This window comes from Festucalex cinctus, chromosome 1 (assembly GCF_051991245.1).
Source record: "Festucalex cinctus isolate MCC-2025b chromosome 1, RoL_Fcin_1.0, whole genome shotgun sequence".
In the NCBI taxonomy this organism is placed as follows: domain Eukaryota; kingdom Metazoa; phylum Chordata; class Actinopteri; order Syngnathiformes; family Syngnathidae; genus Festucalex; species Festucalex cinctus.
In genome coordinates, this window is record NC_135411.1 from 19768030 (window position 1) to 19785173 (window position 17144).

A 17144-nucleotide genomic window follows, 5' to 3' on the forward strand; every position below is an offset into this window, starting at 1 on the left:
ATCAAAATTTGGTGGCAGCGGGAAGCCTATCACGTGCAGATTTAACACTCTTATGTAGGGATTAATGGTCATAATTTCACGATAGCGTTAACAAAAAATATCGAACCACAGAAATTGAGTACATTGAATGAACAAAATGGCTCATTTTCAAATGAGCCTATATTCATAGATAGGCCTGATCGCCTACTTTTGAGGTAATAAAAACATTATCTTATGCCTCTGACTATTTATTTCCTATCATTAAACTCTTAACGCTCATTTGCATACTGCACTTGTGAGTATCAAGATGAGTCACACCAGCCAGCAGGCAGCGGGCAGGCCTCTTGCGTTAATCTTTCGATTAGCCCACACTGATCCCATCAGGACTGCCTAGATCTGTGGGGAAGAAGAGCCTACAGGTTTATCCCAAATGTGATTTGTCGCTAACCCTAACCACAGCGTGCACAAATGGGGCACGTAAGCAAATAACACGGCACACCGAGAATATTCCGGCTGCTTTAAATACTGTTTGTAAGGGCAACACATCTCTAGAGATCATCATGCCGTGCCTGCCTGTCCTCGCCTGACGTATCTGGAGCAGTGGTGCTGTTGTCCGTTAAAGAGTATGGTGGTAGTGAAATGTGTCACGTAGGTCAGACCCAGAAGTTAAGGGGGCAAGCAGTGTGCCCTTCTGACACAGAAGGGGGTGATGGGGGCGGTATAGCTGCCAAATGACATGCTGTGACAGGCTTCGAGGCTTCCCAAAATGGGAACGGCATGGAAGGCACAAAAGCACACACTAACACGTATTTGCGCCCAAATGTTCACACACTTGTTTGAACCAGCTGCAAAGATGCGTGTGAAACTCCAGACATTGTCAGCTATCTCACACTATTAATATTTTCTATTCAGGCCAGTTAGTTTAGAAAGTTTCATGAACACTGGACACAGCACAGAATCATCTTACTGATGGGAAAAAAGGAATGCTGGAGGCAATTACCTCCCTGACTCTATGTCCTTAGGTCAAAAGGGGACCAGCCATAAACGCACGGACACCAACAGAGACAGATCTCTGACCACGCAGACCTTGTTTCACTCTCCCTGCAGCCACAAACATCAGCTGGGGGGAAGAGGCCCTGGTTGTTTAAATTTACAGCACCGTGTCATTCTGTGTCATGAGAGAACGACAATGCTTGTATTCATTGGACATGAACACATACATTAATGCTAACATGCTAGTAAAATGCATTATTGTTTCAAGGTACTCATTTCATCTCACTGTAAAAACTATGCCACTTGTGTGCTCAACTAAATGATCTCAGCGATAATTACAAGTGGTCTCACAAACACACATGCGCAAACGCTGACAATTTTGCTGCTGAACATGTTTGACAAGCTCAACAAGAATATAACACGTACTTGAGAACTACGTAGGCGACACCATCACTACTGAGACAAAAGAGCTACAGCAAATGCTTCCTGGATACCTTAAGAAAAGCTGAAACACTGTTGGGTTATAACAACATTCATAGCATGATGTCACGTTAATGCTATTTACAGTCATTTGAAGCAACTTGAAAATAACTGCTAACATCAGCAATTCGTCGTTTTGAATGTTAAAACAAAACAATGAAATAATTATTTATATTTAATAATTTTAATACACATTATTTTTTTCTTTCAATCATGCCATTCAAGCCATTTTCAGCTGTTACAGTGCAGTTCGAGAGGACCTGAATGAAAAGATCTGGAACGTACCATTCCAGTCTATGGGTAAAATTAATTCTAAAACGGTGTAACAATTGGAAACATAAAATTCTATTTGGCATGTTGTTTTTGAAGTTTTCTGCTTGATTTTGATTGCCAAATACAAATATAACAACGAGTGTTGCGTGTGGTTGTGAAGCCTATTTGGAAAATAACTCCCCTAATGTTACAGCGGGTTGGACCCGTCCAAGATGATGTTGGAACTGCCCTTTAAAGTCGCTCGACTTCCTAGACGAAGTAAAGGCGAGCTGACTGCGTGGTATTGTTACGAGGTGCAGGTTGACAATCCGCATCTCTTTCTAAGTCCACAGGCAGAATCTATTTTGACTGGATGCTTTATGTAACCAGAGTTTTCGAGGAGGATTTTCTTTTTGTCGAATCAATTTTAGGACGGGCAGGCTGATTTGAAGTAGATGAAATTAGGCTTAGTTGCGAAGGAACAAAAGTGCATTTTTTTTCCTGCCCCTTTTCCGTTGAGACAACGACAGCAAACTGGACTACTCTTGTGAAACGGGAATGATTTATCCTCCTGAAGGTTTATTCTACATCGAGATGGATCCAGCACCACCAGGTAATACTAACTACTGCAGCCATTGTCTGTCTTTAGGGGGGTTAAAATCGCCTGTCAGCTCCCGTTCACTTGTTTTTTAGCTTTAATTGCGTAGTGGGGTAATAATGTTCAGGTTGACATGTGCCAAAATTATATACTTTTGTGTGGAAAAAAAATGTTCCAATGGTCAAGTCGTGGGCGCTGCGCCTCCTCGGTGCTATTGCCCAGGCATGCATAGCGCAATTCGCTTGCCAATTACGTAATACCTCAGCGGATCAGGCGCAGTGGTTCGGCTCTTTTCTTTTGTCCCAGCACGTATGACGAATTCACGACAAGCAACACCGTTGAGTCTCGCCGAAACCTCATAAACCGTGTCAGGATCCAGTGGACACCCATGACAAGGCACGGGGAACATTTTGAAGGAAATGTGGTGCGTCAATGGACACCGCATGAAACGACCGCTTTGTTCTCCTCTGCAGCCAGCCGTGCTTAATTAGTGCTAGCTCGCAAAGTAGGCTCGAGGCGAGCGGGCTAGACGACCCATCTCATGCCATCATTGGCGTGAACCATTTTTTTCCACCTCTATTTTGTCTTATCCCTCGTTATATTACACTGCAGCCTACTCGTTTGTTTGTTTTTTTGGAGGGGGGGGGGGGGGGGGGGGGGACAACGTTAACTTGCAAAACTTGTCATGAATTCTACTGCACCATAATTGTTGATGTACATACTCAGAACTGGAGAGCTAAACACGACATTGGCCACGAACGCTAGACATAATGACACGACATCTAAACTAACCATGACATGCATGACTGTCTCTATAAGTGACGCCTACAAAAGAGTCAGTTTACAACGGAGCAAAACCAGGCTTTATCGTGATGTATTCATTTCTTTAGTTCAGGGTTAATGACTTGGCTGGTACGCGGCTGTTGGAATCTACACAAATTTCTTGGCAGGAAATTGGGGGGGAAAAAAGGAAAGGTGTGCAGTTTTAATTTTGCTGGAGCCAGCAGCAGCAGCTTTTTTGGTTTTTAGCCTGCCAAAAAAAAAAAAAACTGCTGCTGCTGCACCTGACTTTTGTTTATTTTAAGGTCAGAAAAAGAGAGCGGATGGTGGTGAAACCCACATTTTCTCCTCTCATAGGCAGCTCTTGTCGTCTATCCAAATGCCCCATGAAAGGCACTTTTGTCCTGACGTGAAATATATCGCCCCTCACCTTCTCTTGATGCGGTTTGCACTCCTTTTTCATCCTTAGGAAAACGCTTAAAACTTCTGGCCAACTCAGATGTTCTTTTCTTTGAAGGCTGTTGGAAAACTTGTGAGGATTTGCAAGACTGCAGTAATTACAGAAAGATGGGTCATGAAGTTCAAAATGTAAATTTAGTTGTGACGTCTCCATTTAAGCATGATTGGTCAAAATATTTAAAAGTCAGTGGTCAAACCTTAGTTGAGTATTATGCGCTTAAGGCAAGACCTCAATGATGACGTCATGCTGTACCAAACTTGTTCTAATCAAGTATTTGCAAATTAGTCTGGAATATTTCATTGTAGCACCAACAATTCCGTTCATCAAGTATTGCAGTCAGAAAATATAATGCAGGACTACTTTCACATAACATTGACATTCGTGATAAGTCATAACACAAGCTCGTGCAACAACTACCCCTTGGGTGTCAGTCATGATTTGTCATGTGACATCTTTTGGAAACATGCCTGGACTTGTCCCTGACAAGCCACCAGGCAAGGCTGTGACAAGACTTGCGTGAGTGAGAGGTGTGGGATGATCTCTGTTTATAATCTGTAAGAGATTTTAGATTTTATTTTTATTTTTTTGTAAGATAGAACTATTTCTAAGATTTTTCCTAATCAATGACTTTCTCTCATTTCTGTGCCTAACAGCTCTCCCTCCTAGGTCAACAAAGCCAATGTCTTCCGCCATGAACAATAACTTCCTTTCCCCACCGTCCAACTCGCTACCGGATGCTGAATGGTACTGGGGAGATGTAACCAGGTAAAAGACCAGGGGCAAATTTGAACATATCCACTTCTATTGCTTTTCAATGCGTTGTCGTCATGTTTAATCCGTTAACTGATTTTCCCTCAGGGACGAGGTAAACGAGAAGCTTCGTGACACACCTGACGGCTCCTTCCTAGTACGGGACGCATCCACAAAGCTGCAGGGAGACTTTACGCTGACGTTAAGGTAATACGAGTTCAGAAAAATGACAGAGAAGTGCATTGTCAATTGGTTTTGTCATCTATTTGACACCAAGTTATCCAACAAATTGTGGTTAACAGGAAAGATGGCCATAATAAACTGATCAAGATTTATCACCGAGATGGGAAGTATGGCTTCTCGGACCCACTCACATTCACGTCAGTGGTGGAGCTCATTTGGCACTATCAGCACCATCCATTAGTTGAGTACAACGCCACATTGGACTTGATGCTCACAAATCCAGTGTCTCGCTTCCAACAGGTTAGTAGAAAACTGTTACTGTGACTTTAGATTAGCATTGGTCAGTAGTTTGCAAAAAAAACACAATTGGGAGGAATTTTTTTTATCTACTTAGCAACTTTCATTCCTGTTTTTGTTTTATGATTACATTTCAATAATACAGTACTTGCTTTGTATTTTTAAATTACCCTTTTTATTCCAACTTGCCTTTTAACTACAGCCTTTGCATAAATGTTTGCTTGCTGTGATACGTGTTGTAAATGCAATTACCACTACTGATTGTAGAATTTCTAACAAGATTTATAAAGTAAATGCCTAACCTGACCTTTTATAAATCATATTTGTTTTCACATCAGGCAAAGGAGAACAGTGTTGATGTTGCTGGAAGAAAGTTGAAAGAGGTCCATTGTCAGTATCAAGAGAAATCTAAGGAGTTTGATCGTCTTTATGAAGCTTTCACTAAGACATCACAGGTAATAACTAAAGTTCAAATGGCTGCTGGTAGTCCTAAGCCTCTGAGCTAAATCGGGCTGGGTTTAAAAAAAATTAAAAAAAATTAAAAAAAGTTGAGTAATCAATATCGATTCTATTTTTCCTTCCTTTTTCTCAAACCCAATTGTTCCATCCATTTTCTTAATTGCTTACTCGTCGCAGGGGTGCTGGAGCCTATCCCAGCCGGCTTCAGGCAGTAGGCGGTGTACACACTGAACTGGTTGCCAGCCAATTGCAGGAATAATTTTTCCCATAAATTAACTAGAATTTTAAAGGGATACTTGACTTATTGAGCCATTTTCAGGAGTAAAAGGTTAATATTTTATCCATAATAAATTTGATAACTTTTTCAAACCCAAAAATGTATTTATGTTTTTTAATAGTTTGTCCTTCACTCCCAAAAACGTATTTATACTGTTTTTTTTTATTTTTTATTTTATTTTTTTTTTATGTTAGAGCATACAGAAGGCTTTGATACAGCTTTAGACATTAAGCGGTTGCTTAAAGCAATGGTAGTTATTACAAAAATCACCATCAGGTGGCAGCAGTGTATAAGACATCAGCAAGGGCCATGTTGCAACAAGCTCTTTTTGACATTGTTTTCACCAGGAATATGAATAATGATGACACTTATCTATATTCTAATGCGAATTGCTGCAAAACGGAAACGGATACAAAAATATATATATATATATATATATATATATATTAGGGGTGTTAAAAAAAATCGATTCGGCGATATATCGCGATACTACATCGCGCGATTCTCGAATCGATTCAATAATCGGCAGAATCGATTTTTTTTTTTTTTTTTTTTTTTTTTTTAGGATTCACACCTTGAGCATGGAAGAATGTTATATGAACGGCACATTAAGCCTTAATATTTTTATTTTAATGCTGTTCAAACATGAAACAGATTACAACCTCTATAAGACTGAAATTTCAGATAAATAAATAATACATTTTCATATAAATCTTACACTCTACAAGCTTACTGATTAGTATTTTCTAAATATGAATGAAAAAAAATCGCAACAATCGACTTATAAATTCGTATCGGGATTAATCGGTATCGAATCGTGACCATTCGTATCGGGATTAATCGGTATCGAATCGAATCGTGACCTGTGAATCGTGATACGAATCGAATCGTCAGGTACTAGGCAATTCACACCCCTAATATATATATATATATATATATATATATATATATATATATATATATATATATATATAATTTTTTTTTTTTTTTTTTCTAATGAAAGAAGAAAACCTAATCTTTCTTTTGGTATGTTCCATGTTTTTACAGCAATAGAACAGAATATTCTGTGGACCTTGCAAAATCAGTCAAAATCCAGTAAAACAGCCAGGAGCGAAGTGGGTTGCTTCAGTGAAAATGGCTGGGAGTGGATGAGTTAATTACTTTTTCACATACAATTAATACCTTTACAAACCAATTTTTCCACTAGCTGTCAACTGAAGATGACATCACCTGTGCTGCGGAAGTAGGTAACGACCAATCATGGCTCAGTTTGCTGAGCAAACCCAGAAAACAGGTGAGGCATGATTGCTTGTGACCTACTTCCTCGACACAGGTGATGTTATCTTCAGTTGACAGCAAGTGGAAAAAATAGTTTATAAAGCTATTAACTCATTCACACCCAGCCATTTTCACAGAAGCAACCCCCTTTGTTCCCAGCTGTTATTATACTGGATTTTGACTGATTTTACAAGGCCCACAGAATATTGTGTTCTATTGCTATCAAAACATGGAACCTACAAAAAGAAACCTTTAGTCTTTTCTTTCATCAGGAAAAAAAAATAGATTTGTGTCTGTTTCCATTTTGTAACAATTAGCATTAGAATACAGATAGGTTTCCTTGATATTCAAATTCCAGGTGAAAACACTATCAAAAAGAGCTTGTTGCAACATAGCCCTGGCTGATCTCACTCTGCCGCCCCTTCCTGGCCATTTTTTGTAGTAACTACCATTGTTTTAAGCCACCTCTTCATGTCAGAAGCTGCACCAAAGCCTTCTGTATGCTCTTGCATTAAAAAAAAAAAATAAAAAATAAAAAAAAAACGTATAAATACGTTTTTGGGAGTGAATGAGTTAATTGTACATGAAAAAAATGACGTTTTCAAATTCTGGACAAAATATTAACTTTTCGCTATTGAAAATTGCGTGAAGTCAAGTATCCATTTAAAGTTTTTTTTTTTTTTTTTTTTTTAATCTTTTCTTGAAATTTACTATTCATATTAATTTTAAAGTGTTTTTTTTTTTACATGTATGAAAGGCCTGACTTATAGCACTTTAAGATAATTCAGAATCTTTTTTTTATTTATATTGATAATTATTGAATTAGGATTATGAAAATATTTTCATCTCATCCTTGCTGATGCTAATGTTTGTGTAACACTTAAATTGATTATAACAGGTTACTTTTATTACTAAACTATATCATTTGACCAGTTACTGCCTTTGCAAAATTTCATTTGAAATGTAATATTTGTGGCGTTTTTATCATGTCCTTGACATTTAAAAAGAATTGATGTGCCATAAGTAATCAATATCGGATTGAATTGAAGTGAATCGAATCGGGGGGAAAAAATGTAATCAAACTGAAGTTAGAAATTAGAAATCGTTACCCAGCCCTACCGCTAAAATCAATCAATTTGACTCATGTCCTCTAAACTGATAAATTCTCTGATGTTAGGAGATCCAAATGAAACAAACGGCAATCGAGGCATTCAACGAGACAATGATGATCTTTGAGGAGCAGTGTCGTGAACAGGAGCGCTATGGGGAAGAAATTGAGAGGAACAATCAATCCGAAGGAGCCGACAAAGATCTTGAGAGGTACTGCTACTTTTAATACGCTTTGCATGCTAATCATGGAATGTTATTCCGACCTTCACTTCCTTTGCTTTAGCTTTCTGATAAACTACGAAAAGCTGAAGTGCCGTCTCAGCGATATCTATGACAGCAAGATTCATCTGGAAGAAGACTTACAAAGCCAGGTAGAAGACTACAGAGAGACCGACAGAAAGATGAACAGTTTGCGGCCAGATCTAATCCAGTTGCGCAACATCAGAGATCAGTATCTCAAGTGAGTATATTGAGGTAGAAGATTGTTGTCATAACTTCTTGCGATCTTATCGAACAAATTGATAATGTTTAACTTCTTTTATTGGTGTTCGCCATGCAGCTGGCTCAATCACAAAGGTGTACGGCAGAAACGCATAAACGACTGGCTCGGGATACTCAAAGACAGCCTTGAGGAGTACGTATTAACTGAAGCGTTCAAAGAAAGTGTCATTAAAAACCCGAACAATCTGTCAATTGGATGCAGATGAATAAATAAAAGTTAACTTTTTGTTTTCGCAGTACATACGTGTTGAAAGGAGACGAGAAGAATTTACCACATCAGGACGAGTCAAATTGGTTTGTCGGCGAACTGAGCAGGACGCAGGCCGAAGAGATGCTTCAAGGGAAAGATCCCGGAACATTCCTAATCCGTGAGAGCAGCAAGCAAGGCTGCTACGCCTGCTCGGTTGTGTAAGTTTCTTAAGCAATAACTAGTGGACAATGGAGAAACTCTTGATATTTTAGTGTGGCACTCATTGATGTCTGACTTTGTTTTTGTTTTTTTTCAATTTCAGAGTGAATGAAGAAGTAAAGCACTGCATGATCTACAGCACGCCACATGGTTACGGTTTTGCTGAGCCCTACGACGCCCACTGCTCATTGAAAGACCTTGTCCTTCACTACCGCTTGCACTCCTTGGTGCAGCATAATGACGCCCTGGATGTGAGGCTGTCCCATCCAGTACACGCCAAAGCGACCGCATTGCCTTCGCAACACGCAGAGGAGCACAAACTCTTACAGACTCCCAAACAGACAGTGAGGCTGCCCCCGGCCGCTCCAGAAATGTAGACCAACTGAGATTATATAAAGGACGTGTTTACTGTATCCTGCGAGAACGATTGCATCGAGGTGCATTGTTGAAATGTTGCACTAAAAGTGATTCCATCAGTTTTTGTGAATGCAATTTCACAGATTGAAGTGGGACCGGAACTTGAATGTCAGCTTCTATTATTTTAGTTTTCAAGAGACTGTTAAATATTTCCGAAAAGAAATTGTACTTCATATGTTGTTGTTTGTTTGTTGGACGTTATTTGGTGGCGATGTTGACATCCGCTAAATTTCTCCCAGACAGCAGATGCCGCATCTTTGTGTGACTTCTACAATCTGAGCTGACGTTTACGGAAGATGATTAGGGCCAGTGAAGAGAGCAAAAACAAATTTCGGCAGGATTCTCACTTTATTCTCAGAATTCTGGCTCTCAAGTCGGAATCCTGAGATTCACGTGAGAATTTTCGCTCTCAAGTCGGAATCCTGAGATTCACGTGAGAATTTTCGCTCTCAAGTCGGAATCCTGAGATTCACGTGAGAATTTTCGCTCTCAAGTCGGAATCCTGAGATTCACGTGAGAATTTTCGCTCTCAAGTCGGAATCCTGAGATTCACGTGAGAATAAAGCGAGAATCCTGCCAAACTTTTTTTTTTATTTTATTTTTTTCTCCCCCCCTCGCTTCACTGGCCCTAATTCTCTTCCGTCGATGTTGCCAGAGATTTTGCCTAAAAAAAATAAAATAAAATAAAAAATTTAATCGGCTATGGAAAGTAATCAATAGGTTACATAAACATTAGATTACTACTACTATTACTTCTTAGTGCGGAGAAAATGGTGCTGTACACAGGCTGTTTCTGTCACCATGGTTTGGTGGACCAAACCTTTGTCTGGGTAAATACCACTTGTGAACATGTGAAAAATTGTGGTGCATCTTGACAATTTGCCCCATTCATACAGTGGATATTATGTAGCATTAACATCTGTAGAAACTATTATAAAAGCATACTCACTCAATGTTATACCCATTGACCAAAGCACTTGATCGAGCAAAAATACATGCCTGTTTGTGTTTTGCCCAATCAATGCATTTGGGCAAACCTAGGGCAATTATCTACACCTGCTGATGTGCTGATGAAAACATAATCTGAAGTACTGTATGTTATATTCTGTTACTCGAAGAAGTATAAGCTTTTTGTATTCTATATTTTTTCTACAAACATGCCACAAGATGAAAGCTTGAAGAAAGTGCAATCCAACAGTATTTCTATTGTTGCAATGTGTGACGGTGGTGTGAAGGTTATGCTGTTATGAATGGTTGACATGCGCCACAAAAAATGCACTCTTTGGTGGTGTCGGTAAGATATGGCCCCCAATGTTCATTTGAACAGTAGGAGGTCCAGAAGTATCCTGCCTCCATTACTTGAATTGTGGCATTGCTAGAGCTATGAATGTGTTTCATGACATGCAGCCTACATAACTAATGGCGCAAAGGAATCTGTTTAACTTGGCACATTTATTTTTTTTTCTCCAAGTTTGTGAACAACAAAAAACTCTGTACTACAAAACTGAACTGTATTTCTGAGGTTCCGACTTGGGGTGAGCCTCTTAAAGTAAAAAAACTCCAGATGAGGATGGAGGAAATGCCTTGGGTGAAGCTGAGCAATGTGAGATCCTGACGTTTTCTTGCTGAAAGACAATAAACTGATGAGGGTTTTGTCATCTTATGCCATCTTGTGCTGTTTTTTTTTCTTCATAGAACATTTGTCTTAGACGGACAGCATGCTTGATTGAAACATTGTATTAGGTCATCTAGCATTGAGTTGGCAACGGGGTGGAATATACTCAAAAACCATCCCCTTCAGGGAAAAAAAAAACGCGTCATCAAACCATAATTTCATGATCGAGAGCAAAATTTAAAACTAGGTTAATTTGTAAAAGTAACAGATTCGCATGGGGACTAATCAATAGTATTGATTTATATAAACCCAACTGATCACATTTTGAGATGGAAGGTTTTGGCCCAATAGCAGCTATTTGTAGTTTATGTAACCATTGTATTCCAATGAGTTTGGCCCTGGGTTCAGCAGAGAGGCTCAGGAGGACATACTGTGGACAGATGGAAGAGAAAGGAAGTGACAAAAACAATAGCAGGATGTGCTGTGGAACTTGTTGCCCGGCCCGGTATGTCCGCATTATCTCACTCGAAGAAAATCTGGATCATTTTGAACATGCAATCATTTCATTTCAGGATAGAAGAAAAGATCATGTGAATGAAACAGTTTGTAAACATTGGAATGTAATGAGAAGCCTCAATTTCATTTAGTGAAGTTTATCACACGCAATTGTAATTTAAAACATACACAAAATATATTCTAAAATAAACCCAAGTGGTATCAGTCCAGAAGCACTTGTACAAACACCGACATATCGAGACCACTGATTAGGGCTACGTCCCCAGTTGACACCACTGTGACCAAGAACAACATGTGGCCTCTTTCAGCCTTCACATAAGGTTCACATTAGGCAGGGATTATTAAGGTGAAGAGGGCAGGGATGTACTCGAGGAGAGCCTCAGTTGCAGGCCATGGATTATTCACCCCTACCTGTGTCAGCACATAGATGGTGGAAAGGTCCCATAACAAGGACCATGTGGATGTCATTCTTCTCTGAAAAAGAAAATGAGAAAGTGGAGAGGTGTGTGGGATAGACGAGAAGAACTGTTTTTGTTGTTGTTGTTGTTTGTTTTTTTCCATGTAAAGATTCATGTGAATGTAATACTTTCACAGATGTTGCATTGGTCCCATGAACGTTTCATTTCCTGCAACCTGAAATATTCCCCCAAACCTAGCTACTTCCCAAAGTAACTTGCCTACACAGCAGTTAAACTAACACAACTACATCTCTATTTCTTCCCCAAGCTCCCTCCCTCAAGAAATAAAAACCCAGCCCCCACGCCCTTTTCCTCTCAAAAATAATACACACATACCCCTCCTCCATTTCCGTCGTCCTTCATTTTCATTGCCATTTTCATTTGTCAGCACACGCACATGAACTCGCCCTAGTCGCCCGTGCTCCAAAGTTCTCAATTTAAACAAGTCCGAACTGAGGGAGCAGTTGGGCGAATTAGTTTTGTTGTCACACTTTAAATGTTGTGTGGAGGGGCCATTAAATGACTTACAGGCTTTCAGGGAAATAGGTTTAGGAATTCAGTGCGGCCACGTCCAATCATGTCACTCCTCCTCTCTGTCTCCGTCCGATTCCTCCGTGTTCAGGCCAGACTCTCAACCAATGGGTAGCCGAGAACTTGAAGCGCGTCATCCAATCCGGAGCCAGTTGCTATGTTGAAAGAAGGATCGATAGTGGGATTTTTTTTTTTTTTTAGCCTTCCCCCTTTTTTATTAGCTCACGATATAGCTGCTGGCTCATAGGCTGAGGACGACAGTCCTTGTTGCTTACCTGTCCGAGCAAAGAGTAAACTAAAGAATTCAACACACACGCTTCACATTTACGATGAATCTACTCATACAAGACGTAGTACACACGGCCGTAGTTATACAAATATACACTTCACACTTCTTGTGTTTAACAGTAGTTTGCATAAAAACATGTTGAGGGCGAACGGCATCCTAGGCAGTGGTGATTTATTTTATTTTGATTTATTATTATTTTATATGACAAGCACTGTTCTTTTTAGTTATATTATGCAGGTTTGCAAAATATTTAAAATATAATTAGGGTTGTTTTTTTTAAATTGGATGTATGGATAAAACTATTTTATAAAGAAAACAAGTGCTCAAAACAATGTTACTATAATCGGTTCTATATAAAATATGCAGATGAGGGACATATTTAACTCATTTACTTATTTAACTGGCCATAGTTGGTCCACTTAAATGAAAGTACTGTACTTCACAGGTAAGCAGGTTACCAACATTTTTAAAAAAAACGAAAAAACAAAACAAAACATTGCTACTTATTGGTTACTAATCAGTTTGAAGGGCTTCAAGTTTGATACAGACGTGAAATGATTTTTAATTATGTTATGATTCATAACTAATTTATATTAGACTTCAGACACTAATGAGCCCCCACAAAAAAATAAAAATAAAATAAAAAATCATAATTTAACAAGGCAGGAAAGAAAGAAATATCAATAATATGCAACACTTTACTTCTATAAATATAATTTTCAAATGATCACTTTTACAGTGTTCCAAGGAAATCACAATGCCACTACTGAATAGCTATTTTTTATTTTATTTTTTATTTATTTATTTATTTATTTATTTATTTATTTATTTTTAGAAAATGTCCACAGGCTACTTATGGGTTCCTTGAGGGCTTCCATGCAGGCACCATGCTGATGACCCTTGCCTGCTACTCAATAAACTAGAAGAAAAAAAGACTGGTAGAAGAACGAACTGGACCCATTTGTTTAACTCAAAATTAAATACAGGCTGAAGCTGTATATATTTCAGTACAAAGATAAAAAAAAAATGTTTTTGTCAATACTTAGCGGCACAGGGGAGAGTGTTTAGCAAATTCACCTCACATTTCTGAGCTTCCTCTCATATTCCAAAAAACATACTTCTTGGGTTAAAAGTAAAACATTGTCAGAAAAATTAATAATAAAATACAGCACGTGTACCTGAATAATCTACGTACGTATAGTAACATAGAATTTTTTTATTTTTTATTTTTTAATAAAAGCAAAAATAAAAGCTATATGTTTTGGACCAGGGTGGATGACTGGTTAGCACGTCCGCCTCTCAGTTCTGAGGACTCGGGTTCGACTCCAGGCTGCGGCCTTCCTGGGTGGAGTTTGCATGTTCTCCCCGTGCCTACGTGGGTCTTCTCCAGGCACTCCGGTCTCCTCCCACATTCCAAAGACATGCATGGCAGGTTAATTGGGCGCTCCGAATTGTCCCTAGGTGTGCGTGTGAGTGTGGATGGTTGTTCGTCTCTGTGTGCCCTGTGATTGGCTGGCGACCCTTGTGAGGACTAAGCGGTCAAGAAAATGGATGGATGGCTGGATGTTTTGGACCACAGTGTTTGAATAAGAGCTTCATGTCACACTGATTAAAGGTGACACTAAATCAGGTTATCTGTTGCCAAAACTGTACATTCCAGTTTTCTAGTAGGCTAAATATCAGCATCACTGTGTGACAAGTTCAAGCCACATGAGCGAAAGTCCATACAAGACACAGCGTGAAAGGGAAGACACAAGGATAGGCTTGTCTGGAACAAAAAACAAATCCGCAATTCAATGGCTGCACTAGGCCCCGTGGTTTCCTCGGAATCCCTGTTCTTCATTTACCAAGATGTTTTGGGCAATTCTATGCTTCCAACATTGCGGGCAGAGGAAGTGTAAGGTCCCTCTCCTTTCCAGTATGATTATGTTCGAACACCACTGTGGCAAAACAAGGTACAGAAAGGCGTGGTTAGATCACTTTGGTTTAGGAGAACTTGACTGGTCGTCACAGAGCCCAGACACTGTGTGCCAGGCCCTCTTGTCCAACCTCAGTGACCTTCGACTTTTTGGATGAATAGACAAAAATTCGCACACACTGCATAATTGAGTTGAAGCTATTACAGCTGTATAGGAGGGACAAACTTTATTTTTTACCCCAATTTTACTCCCAAAATGTATCTATATTGTCCATAAACAATAATAGATATACAAATTTCAATTTTAAGCAACTTTTTTTAAAAGTGTAAGTCAAACTTAAACATTTCTTAACATCAATATGTTATATGTAACTTCACTAGTCTAAACATGACATTCTGATTAACATTACATTTGTGGAATATGAGTTAAGCAGCAAAATCCAGCTATTTTTTTTATCCATCACGGAGGCGGCCATTTTGCTACTTGCCGTCCACTGAAGATGACATCACAGTTGCTCAGGGCTCAGGCAACGACCAATCGCAGCTCACCTGCTTTCTGAAGCTGAGCTGTGATTGGTTGTTACCTGAGACGTGAGAAACATTGATGTCATCTTCAGTTGAGTGGCAAAATGGCCGCCCCCTGAGATGGATAAAAACGGCTGGATTTTGCTGCTTAACTCATATTCCACTAACACAATATCAACCAGAATACCATATTTAGACTAGTGGGGCTGCATAGAACATATTATTGTAAAATAAATAAATAAGAATTTTTTTTGGGTTGACTTCCCCTTTAAAGACTTGTGTACAGATAACGTCCTATAACTGATTTGAGTGCACACAAATAAAAGTTTAAAGCATGCAACAATCTGTCTGCCAATCTCTTTGCTAAAGTTCAGCTTTGAAATTGATTAGAAAAAAAGATCAAGTGCCCATGGTGCAGTGTCACAGGACTGTCAGTTGGAAGTACACTTGTCCATTCCTCTGCATGGCGAACTCTTTTTTTTAATTTGAGCTTATAGCAGCACAGTTAGTCCTTTCAACACAGTCTATGAGCCTAATTAAAAAAAAACTAAAACCTCACAGAATGTAATTATTTTTTCAACAAACTAATCTATTATCTGTTCCCATAAAACTAAATCTCATGATGTTTTCATTCCTGCACGGTGGAGACAAAGTCTCACAGAGCACAGGGATCCAACGGAAAGCCAGACAAACTGCTTTTTTTTTTCTTTTTTTTTTTTTGTTTGTTTGTCTGGGTTTATATATATATATATATATATATATATATATATATATATATATATATATATACATATATAAGAATGATAATTATGGTAACCACTTTCCATAGAATGGACCTCACACTATTTATTTTTTTTCCCTCTAACCTCATGAAATTCTGCGAGAAAGTCATTTTTCCCCCCATCATCACGTTAGCGAGGATATAATGAAACTTGACAGGAAGATCAGTGGAAAAAATGATTGCACCCATGGCAGACAAAAAAAAGTTGCAAAGTGAAAGTGAAAAGTGTAATCTGAAATAAAGGGCTTTTATTATTATTATTATTATTATTATTATTATTATTTAAATATTCGGTTGGATGTACCACATTCACTTGTTTTTTTTGTTTTGTTTTGTTTTGTTTTTTACATCAAAATCTGCCTTTTCCCAAAACCTGTATCATTGATGAAAGATAAACTACACAAATAATGAAAGTCACTGGTAATGTCAGAATTATTTCTGGCCTTTTTCCCTGTATAATGATGTTTTGTATTTTAAATGTCTGAATGTGTTTTAATTGTATGTCCAACATCCAGAAACCAAGCGTATTCCTTGGCCGTAATATGTTGCATCTCTTCTTGATTGAATGGAAGCCTTGTGGCACATTACATAGAAACAACTCTTGAATTGCAAAACAGCACTAATCATCTCCCAACTGCTAAAAATAATATGATTAAAATATCCAGCATCAGAGCCTGTTCACTCAATGGAGGCTGATGAGAGGGTGAGAGAGGCATTCATCTTTCAACATTGCCTGATCAGCACTGAAACCAAAAGGACACTCAGACCAAACCCCTCAAGTCCATATAGTTTAATTATGACAGTCAAATGAATTAAAATAAAGTACATTGCTTCTTGTCATGGGGACAATTGCTAACCAACCCTAAAAGATTATTATAATAATCATAAACCTCACTTTGACAATTGATATAAAATAATGACATTTTTAAATTTACATTTGACACTGACTGGGAGCATGGAGACACTCAAGTTTGTTTGACATCTTTTCAGTTTCTATGCCCCCATGGGACGAATAAACTTTTCTGAATGGCTGGACTGGCCACCAGCTGATTGCGGGACACATAGTGCCTTGCAAAAGTATTAGCGCTCCCTTGAACGCTAAAACATAAAGATATATACTGGTAATTGGATTTTTTTTTTTTTTTTTTTTTTTTTTTGTATGTGTGTGTGTGTGTGTGTGTGTGTGTGTGTGTTTAAGAAAAGTCACAGGGCTGCTGGAGCCAATCCAGAAATAATTAAATATTAATTAATATTAATTAATTAAATAATTAAAAATAATCATATAGAT

At 38.5% G+C, this 17144-nt stretch overlaps 1 protein-coding gene across 3 annotated transcripts; it reads left to right on the forward strand.

The window, feature by feature from the left end:
• The first annotated feature begins 1966 nt into the window (after positions 1 to 1966).
• Positions 1967 to 10886, forward strand: LOC144018690 (phosphatidylinositol 3-kinase regulatory subunit gamma-like). 3 transcript variants are annotated; one of them, XM_077521144.1, is made up of 10 exons: positions 1967 to 2317; positions 4196 to 4307; positions 4401 to 4499; positions 4595 to 4775; positions 5111 to 5227; positions 7964 to 8106; positions 8180 to 8356; positions 8456 to 8530; positions 8635 to 8805; positions 8910 to 10886. In XM_077521144.1, the coding sequence occupies exons 1-10, from the start codon at positions 2263 to 2265 to the stop codon at positions 9181 to 9183; spliced, it is 1404 nt and encodes a 467-aa protein (XP_077377270.1). In that variant the 5' UTR covers positions 1967 to 2262; the 3' UTR covers positions 9184 to 10886. The 3 variants fall into 3 exon arrangements, with proteins under 3 accessions (XP_077377270.1, XP_077377285.1, XP_077377277.1); XM_077521159.1 differs by lacking the exon at positions 1967 to 2317 and adding an exon at positions 2452 to 2726; XM_077521151.1 differs by lacking the exon at positions 1967 to 2317 and adding an exon at positions 3288 to 4096.
• Positions 10887 to 17144: the final 6258 nt, after the last annotated feature.

Bases quoted from the DNA above. Each gene is read 5' to 3' on its own strand.
- LOC144018690 (XM_077521144.1), top strand. From the start codon at position 2,263: ATGATTTATCCTCCTGAAGGTTTATTCTACATCGAGATGGATCCAGCA. The intron at 4,308-4,400 runs GTAAAAGACCAG...ATTTTCCCTCAG, and splicing joins TACTGGGGAGATGTAACCAG to GGACGAGGTAAACGAGAAGC. The intron at 4,500-4,594 runs GTAATACGAGTT...TGTGGTTAACAG, and splicing joins GACTTTACGCTGACGTTAAG to GAAAGATGGCCATAATAAAC.